Below are 8622 nucleotides of genomic sequence, written 5' to 3'. Positions count from 1 at the left end.
TGGCCAGCGTTGCTTGTCTTACTATGGAATAAACTAGTGGCCAGAGCACTACCCGTTAAAGCAAGATTCAGGATCTTGGTTCTCCTCAAGTATGGAGCTGTCTTCCAGGAATCTCCTGCCTTCTGAACTACAGGCACTCCTAGAAGTGCTCATTGTGTGCTCCTTTAGTTGAAATTGAGTCATTGATTCTTGCACTTTTTTTTCACAGAGTTAGAAAGGAAGCAAGAAAAAGAAAGAGTGAGGCTCTCTGGTCTTGTGCCTAAGAAGTCAGACATAGACTCCTCTTTCTAATCAGTTCCCATCTTAGCATTTAAGGCTTTGTGCATTGCTCTCCTAAGAACACTTACTTTGGATGCAAGTTGTAACTTAAAATTGACCCACATCTTTCCTTTCTTGTAATTCTGGAGCAGTAAAGTTAAAATTATGTCACCTTGAATTCTCAGTGACAGATGTTATTAGAAAGCTTCTGCTTTCAAGCTGCATCTCAAAATGACTGTCAAATTTGTAGCTTTTTCATTCCCTCATAAAAGATGCAACACTAAACAAATGTGTCAGGATTCAGATGGAAAATTTTAAACAGACAGTAGAGATTTCACTTTCATTTGAAGTAGAAAAGGTAGACGAAGTGGTAGAATAGTGCAGCTGCCAATAATTTCATGGTCTGCTTCCCTTTGTTCCTTTAATTTACATTTAAGGAGAGATTAGTCGTTACAGTTGTCTTCAGTTTAAGAAATGTCGTCCATGCATTTCTAAACTTCAGACAGAACTGGGTTTTATTTCCAGTGCTGCATGAAGCTCACAGATGCAAGGAACGTCTGGTATGCTTTGCATATTTGGTGATTGGAAGTGCGTTTTGACTATTTGAAGAAACTAAAGCTGGTTTAAAATTGAACCTTGTTAACCTGTGTGGCTTCTTCAAAGAACTTGTATGGGTCTTGTGAGAATGAATACAGTTACAGATTACCGTATTGCTTCACTGGATATAAAGTCCACATGTGGCTATCTGTGGTGCAGTCCCTGTGCTGACAGTTGGAGCAGTCCAAAGTTCAGTGTAGTGTTCACCTTCAGTAGTGGTTTTGGAGCAGTAGTCTGGGATGTTCTGCAAAACTGGTGTAGAAGTGAAATGGTCAGATAGCCTCTTTGGTACACCAGGAGTATCTACTAAAAATTTCAACACCAGCATAGGTTTTGGGGGAGTTATTGGCCAAACCAGTTGAAAAATGAAACACATGCTGTTCCAAGATCCATTTTAGCCTGTTTTGGACCAAGTAACTAGAAGCAGTACTTTCAAATAAAAACTTGAGCTTAGACAGCTTCATATCTCAAATTTTAAAACACAGTGCTTTAATGTTAAATTTATTTTTCCGCACTTGGTGTTGTTTTAGAGTGTCTGCAAAGAGAAATTAAATCTTCATTTTAGAACCAAAAAGGGCTAAGAGACGCAGAAATCCTGAGTGCAGGAATTGGAAAGGTGTTTTTACTGACTGAAGAGTGTTTAATTTTGCCAGTTCTCAAGCTATCCAGTTCATTTGTGAAAAAAGATGAATGTCGGGCTGGAACAAGATGTCAAATTCATCAAGGTGGCCAGATTTTTAACTGGATTCCGAAAGAAAGTGAGGATCTGTACTTCCTGTGAGTGGTAGCAGTTTGTGGGTAGCAACATTTTGTATGCATTGCAGCTTAGAGAAGGGTATACTTTGTACAAGGTAGAGTTGTAAGGTAAATGAGGACTATATACAAGGAAAAAAGGCAATGTATGAATGTGGTGGTGTAGATGTGGAGATAGATGCGCAAATATGTAGTCTTGATAACTGGTCTCAGTGCTAAAATAAAATGTTTTAATATATGAAAGCAATGATGGGAGGAAAAGCTTTCTTCAAGGAACAAAGTTTTCCTTCACGTAAGGCTCATAGCTCTGTGTAGCCAAGTAACATGTAGCAGACATGTTTTAAATGGGTTTTGATACTTCCCTGACTTGCCTTTTTTTGTTGTGAGATGCCAAATAGGAGCAGGAGAAGAATTTTTTGAGAGATAAATTTGACTATGAAGTACCTAATTTGAGGATATAGCAAGAAAACCACTGAAATTTTGTCATAGGCTCTTGAAAAAATCATTTATATACATGCCTATGCTAATAGCTTCTCTTTTTACAATCTCTTCAGTATGTATATCATGTAATGGTGCAATCAATTATTTAATGCAGGAGCCATTCTAAATAGGTAGGCAGACAAAAGGAAAGAAAAGAAGGAGTATAAGTAGGGCTTGCAGAGTAAATTGCATCTGGTCATGGAAGAACTCTGGGGGAGCACTTGTAAAATTGCACGTATGTCCCTACCCCCGAGTCATGTTCTTGAAGCATGTTTTATCCCCAGAATTCTTTATGCTGGCACCTTCCTGGATGTTTCTTCGAGTGCAACGAAATCTGATGTGCAAAATACCTCTTAAGATTGTTGCATCAGTATTTATATAAAAGTGAATAACAGACTAGGGCTTATAGCAGAACAGCAGGCCTGTATATTCTGTATTCATCTAAAATACTGTACTTACTCTCTCTGTAAAAGTATCTGAATGGAAGCTTAAAGTAGATTGCTCACACTGAAGATGCCTAAACTAAGGGGAAGCCAGGCTTGCACCTTTTTTTTTTTGTAATCATAATTCAATATTTGCCTTTTAATAAAGAATTAAAATTGGAATGCATTTCTAAGATATGTTTGCAGAGCTGGAATTTGAGATGCTGTCTACCGAGTCCAAAGGCTGGTTTTCACTAGTTAGCATTCTGTTGAATGTTGGACCTAGCTCGATGGTTTCTCCGTGACTCCTGAATGATTCAGTAGTAAACATGCTACAATGCTAACATTTAAATTCAATTTTAGGAAAGAAAAAAAGAGGCTTAATAGCAGCTGATATGACAATATATTTGCAGAAATGTTGTGTTCATCTTAACGCAAACTGATAGTTAAAAGCATGAGTGCTTTTAGAATGTAAGTATATTATTGAGATGTAAAGGTGTTCAGAGCTTGGTACTAACACACAATTTAGTTCTTAATAGAAATAATTGGAATCAAGCTGGTGAACTGAGAGCTGGCATCTCAGTAGGTGCTGTAAAACTCCATAATCCACTAAAAGCAGAGTAGAAGGGAAGGGGAACTCTGGCTAGCCAGAATTTTGAAAACATGTTATGCAAATAGTAGGGTTTATGGAAACATTTGTTTTAAACTCTTCAGGGAAAGGAAAAACTGGAGACAAAATACTGGGTGAGGATGTTAAGTAGCAATTTATACTTGCTCTGGAGGATTTACTGGTTGTGTGTGGTCTGTTTATAGCTCCTGTGTTCTTCATTCAGAACATCAAAAACTGCATCACTTGAATGATAGCTGGAGTGAAGCAAGACCTTTTGTTTGAAGCAGCTCTGTGTTATGTTGCAAATCATGGTGATTGCTACCTCTTACCTGTTTTATGGGAAGTGACTGAGTATGCAAAATGCATGAATATCTTAGTATTGGATTGATTTCAGTCTCTGAATCTTGTTTTTCAAATAAACATTTAATTCAAACTGTTGCAAAGAGTAAATAGAGTTCCCCTTGACTTTGTTTCTTTTCAGTAGCATAAATGTACTCCCGGATCCCTGAGGTAGTTATGCATGCTGTTCCTAGAGCTAAGTATCTGAAAGGACAAGCACAGAGATGGTGTTAATCATTATGGTTGTCTCTTATGGCCAGATTCATTTGTACAGTGCAAGCTTCTAGCTGATAGTTCTTTCTCTTGTGAAATTTTGTTTTTTAAATCAGTTGGTTTATTTTCAGAGAGATGGGGGAATTGTCTTTGGCGTACAAGACACCCTTCTGTTCTCAGGCTTGACTGTGAGCAACTTACAGCGCCAAGCACTCTGGGGTGGAAAGACAACAGCAGTTGTGGGGACAACATAGTTTCTTCTAATCCATATGGTACTCGGGTTTGCTACTTCAGGAGCTCTTCCCACTGCATTCAGCCTCTGGCTCAACCCTGAAGTCAATGCCTGGCAAGAGCAGATAGGTGTGGTGGCTGGACCAAGCGGCCTGGGAGGAAACCAGCCTCTTGGAGTGATTTCCTGTGGCTCATCCTGGTGCAGAAGAGGTCTGAGGTGCTACAGCAGGCAATAGAGGGGGTGAAGGACAGTGTTGCCACTTGCTTGTGTTCACTCTAGCCCATGGGTGCTGCCTTTTCTTCAGGCTGATGGCCACTGTCGTCTTCTGAGAGGTAAGCCAGAGAAGGGTTCTGGCCCATTTACCTTCAAGTACTGACCACTCTTTATAATGCCTTGGGCATTTCCCTGTTGCTTAGCTGCTGCAGTTAGTGCAGAAATTTTTTTTTAATGTTGATTTGGTTTGTGTTTGTTTGTGGTTTGTTTTAGGTTTGGTTTTTTTTAAATTGAGCTGAATTAAGGTATTTTTTTTTAGGTCTATAAAATCTAAGATAATAATATGCTTGAAGTTCTTTAGATTAATTAGGATTTATGAAAGACAGTTACCAACCTCATCAGAATCATCCAGTTCTCTTTGCAGTAACATTTATTTGACAGTGATTGCTCAAAATTTTATTAGCATATTTGTGCTGCTTTGCATCAGTCAGAAAGCACAAAGGAAGTAGTCGCTTTACATTCATAACATGAAGATTTGTGCAGTTTTCAAGAACAACATGGGACAGGAATATGGTGAACTGCTGCCCAAAATAAATGAAGTTATGGCCACAGAAGTAAGAAATGTGTCAAAAGATGCACTGTCAAGTATGTAGAAAGTTGTGGTCATTCTGTAAGTGAAGTGAAATTATTAATTAGCACTCAGGTTCTATTTATTGATAAAATTCAATAGATTTCTAATTAAGATGTCTATACAATTTGGTTGCATTCATGCCTGACTTGTAAATATTCTGTGTTTTGCTTAATAGAAGTGCATTTCTTTTGAATTCCAGCCTCCGGTCCCTTTGGAATTTACTTCAACTGACTTGCATCAAATGACAGGCATTTTTCCAGCTATCCCTTCAAAGCTATTTTCCTGGTACCACTTCTCTCAGCAGACTCTTATCTCCTAGTGAGACTTAAGATTGAATTGCAGTGCTGTTGAATGTCGAACAGCCATGGCGTTGTAACTACTGCTGTTCCCATCACTGCAGAAGTTTAATGTATGCCTTCGGCAGACTGTGTAAGAACTGAGATCAGTCACCATAAACAAAGACTTGAAGGTACCGATTTTGTCTTTTTATTTTCAGAGGGTCCATATGGAATATTTGCTGGCAGAGATGCCTCCAGGGGACTAGCAACTTTCTGTCTAGATAAAGATGCACTCAGAGATGAATATGATGACCTATCGGACTTAAATGCTGTACAGATGGAAAGTGTCAGAGAGTGGGAAATGCAATTTAAAGGTAAATTCTCAAATTAGCAGCACAACTTTAGCTTAAGGAAATGCTTTTAATAGAAATGACTTATTTGGGCTTGGGGCAGCTTTTAAAGAGATTTTGGCAATAACATGAGTAATGCAGCATAACCTTCTTGGGAAAAGACCAGGGATTTCAAGCCTTCTTTCATAGAGAGCATTCTACTACATCCTACTACAGCTTTTTCAACCTTTCAGTTTTATACAAGAGAACTCTTCTCTGCTCGGTTCTTAAGTGGAGAATTTCACTTTCTGATCTTAGTGTAGTTTGGCCAACAGAATTTCTGCTTGCAGGCTGTTGGCTTTGGACACCATGGATTTATGATTAGGACTAAGAGTTGTTTTGGCATGAAAAGTTAAACAAGTTTATCTTGAAATAATTTCTGAAAAGTCTGGAAATATGCCTCTGGAGGGAGGGGGAGCAATTTTTCATATTAATTGAAATCAAAACAGACTGAGGGATTTTGTGCCAGTTTAAATAGGAGTATTTTCAGCCATTGTGTGATAAAGCTTGTCTGCTTAGCTGTGGGAGCATTGAAACTAGGTACTTGGAGTAGAAACAGTAGTGAGCAGCAATGGTATCAAGATTGCTTTAGGAAGCTGAGCTTGCCGATGAATTGCCATCAATTTCAGAGATTTGGGTTCAGAGCCTTAGTAAGTAGGAGAAAAAGTGAATTTGCTGTAGTGCAGGCTAACTAGCAAATGCAGTTGTAATTGATTGTAATGGAATCATAAATCTTTTTCAGAAAAATACGACTACGTAGGTAGACTCCTAAAACCAGGGGAAGAACCATCAGAATACACAGATGAGGAAGATACCAAGGATCACACTAAACAGGAATGAACTTTGTAAACAACCAAAGTCAGGGGCCTTCGGAACTGCAACCTCTTATTCCCCATCACAGAATGTCCTGCATCTTTGGGTACAGTTCATCTGCTGCGAAAAACATCAACAGGTTTTGTACAAGGAAAATAATATACTCACAAAGGAAGATTTGGATACTAGACATTATTTGTGCTGCCAAACTTTTTGTTGCAGTTTATTTGTAATGTCTGGTTAGGCTTCGTTAGTGAAGAGGGGCCAGGGATTTAAAGACAAAAACGCTATTCCTTCGTATCAGTAAGCTGAAGCCTTCTAGTAGTATATATTACAAGCTCTCTAAAAGACGTGAGTCTTCAAGCTCAGTGGAAGGTTTGAATCTTGTTTTATGTGTGTCTTCTCCTTCAGCATTAAAGAAAGACGTACTCATGTACATCAGCATCAGTAGGTTAGACTACTGAAACTGGTGTTAAAATGTGAATTTCCAGTTTTGTTTTGTATGGGCGTTAGTTGCCCTGGCGGAATACTTCAGTTCTCTAAGAGAAGTCCATGTAGATTAGGATGGGGGTAAAATTCATCCTTTTCTCAAAAGGATTGGGTAAAACTTTTTCCTCTGCAACAGCTATTACCTGAAGCCTGCCTCTCTCCCCTTTTCCCATCTTCTAAATCAAATCAAATCAAATCAAATATTAATTGTGCCTTATTTCGCTTACATAGACTTGAATTGTTTTAAGGAACAGCCCCAAAATTCTGGTTTCATAGTCACTACAAGCAGCATTGAGACTGAAGTTAGAATGTTCTGTTGACTGGAAAACCTTGATGTCATTCTGTGTATAGAATGTAAAAGAGGAATACTCAGTGTTACTGCCATATGTTAATACTACATATACTTAAATTAGCATTGTGATGGCCAAACGCGTACTCCCATGCTTCTTTTTAAGTAATTACAAACACACAAAAAAGTCACCCTTCCTCCACTTCCAGAAGCTGCCTAACTTTTGGGAGCATAGCCTTCACACCCCTGTAGACTGAAGGGGCGTGCGCGCGTGTGTATGTGTGTGTGTCTGTCTGAATGCAAGACTTGGGAGGGATTGTTTCTGCAGATATTGTAAATACAAGTACCATTTTAATAAAGCATGTACAATACCAAATGTGTTGTCAGACTTTATGTGGAGGCTGTTAAGTAGAGCTGGAGAATGATGGAATACAAAGTAAGGGGAAGAAGTCTCGCATATGTAACATCCATCACTATTAATGCTTTTCCTCTCTTGTAGTGTTATTTTTCCTTTCAAGACCCAGCTTTTGAAGAATCTTACTCAGGTAAGCTGTTTTTAAGGGAATAAGCCTATGCCAGTGTACTTACAGTGGGGGAAAAAATTAAGTGATTGTAAATAAAGGAGAGGAGCATTCTAGGAAGCTGTATAATGTACAGTAAAAGGAGTATGTCCCGAGGCATTAATAGGGCAAGAACACTGGGGATCCATTCACAGGTATCACTATTGTAAAAATTTCACTGTCTACTCTGCTAAATTCACAACTGTGGCACTTCAGCTGGTGACTTGCAGCTTTATGGCTTACACCTGTACCTGTTTGCAGATTTCACCTGTGGTAAGTCTACAGTAACAGACTTCTGTACATACATTCTGTTGAACTGTAAATTATGAAATTCCAGGTACTGTAAATGAAACAAACAGAAATCTTCCATTGAATCACGTCTGATTCACGTGTCCTAGAAGTCAGGTTCAGTTCTCTTTCTTGCCTGTCCAAGCTTGGCATAGAATAGTTTTATCAGAGCAGAAGCAGTAACAGAACTGGAGCTATTTCTCCACAGAAGTTAGGTGACACTTGCAGGTTCTTGTACAGGCTGAAGAAGCCAGTGAGGTGTGTGGCTACTCAGCTACTGACCATAATCTAGCTGAGCACTGGTGCAGTGTGCAGGCTTCGGTTTGCACATCAGTACTGTCTGCTGAACACTGCTGAAATGCTGGGCATGCTAGTGGAACTGACCGCAGAAATGTGTGGTTTAAATGGAACAACAGAAGCTACCCAGTAAAGAAAAGCTTTCTTGCACAAGACCGGGAGCTAGGAGTGTTTAAGCACCAGTTTTTTAGCTGGACGCTTTACTAAGGAATTTTAGTTAAAAAAATACCAAAAACACAAAAAAACCCCACACACCCTAAATTTCTCTGTCAAAGGTTTTACACTATACTTCATTTACTGTATGTTTTTCACTTTTTGCTTTTGCTTCAGCTCATGCACCTCATCATGGCACAAAGACCTGTGTAGCTGTGGAGCAGGATAAGGCGGCTTACCCAACTATCAGATAGGACAACCAGACAAATCTTTATTTTTTTTTTTTTCAGACTTCCACATAAAAATAGGTGCACTGTG

At 38.9% G+C, this 8622-nt stretch overlaps 1 protein-coding gene across 1 annotated transcript; it reads left to right on the top strand.

The window, feature by feature from the left end:
* The first annotated feature begins 4949 nt into the window (after positions 1-4949).
* On the top strand, positions 4950-7382 carry PGRMC2 (progesterone receptor membrane component 2). Its single transcript, XM_010188279.1, has 2 exons — positions 4950-5400; positions 6158-7382. Exons 1-2 carry the CDS (start codon positions 5160-5162, stop codon positions 6253-6255), a joined length of 339 nt encoding a protein of 112 aa, XP_010186581.1. The 5' UTR covers positions 4950-5159; the 3' UTR covers positions 6256-7382.
* Positions 7383-8622: the final 1240 nt, after the last annotated feature.

Source organism: Mesitornis unicolor, unplaced genomic scaffold (genome assembly GCF_000695765.1).
Source record: "Mesitornis unicolor isolate BGI_N332 unplaced genomic scaffold, ASM69576v1 scaffold15417, whole genome shotgun sequence".
Lineage (NCBI taxonomy): Eukaryota > Metazoa > Chordata > Aves > Mesitornithiformes > Mesitornithidae > Mesitornis > Mesitornis unicolor.
Note: the sequence above shows the minus strand (reverse complement) of the source record. Positions and strands in the feature narration are given on the sequence as shown.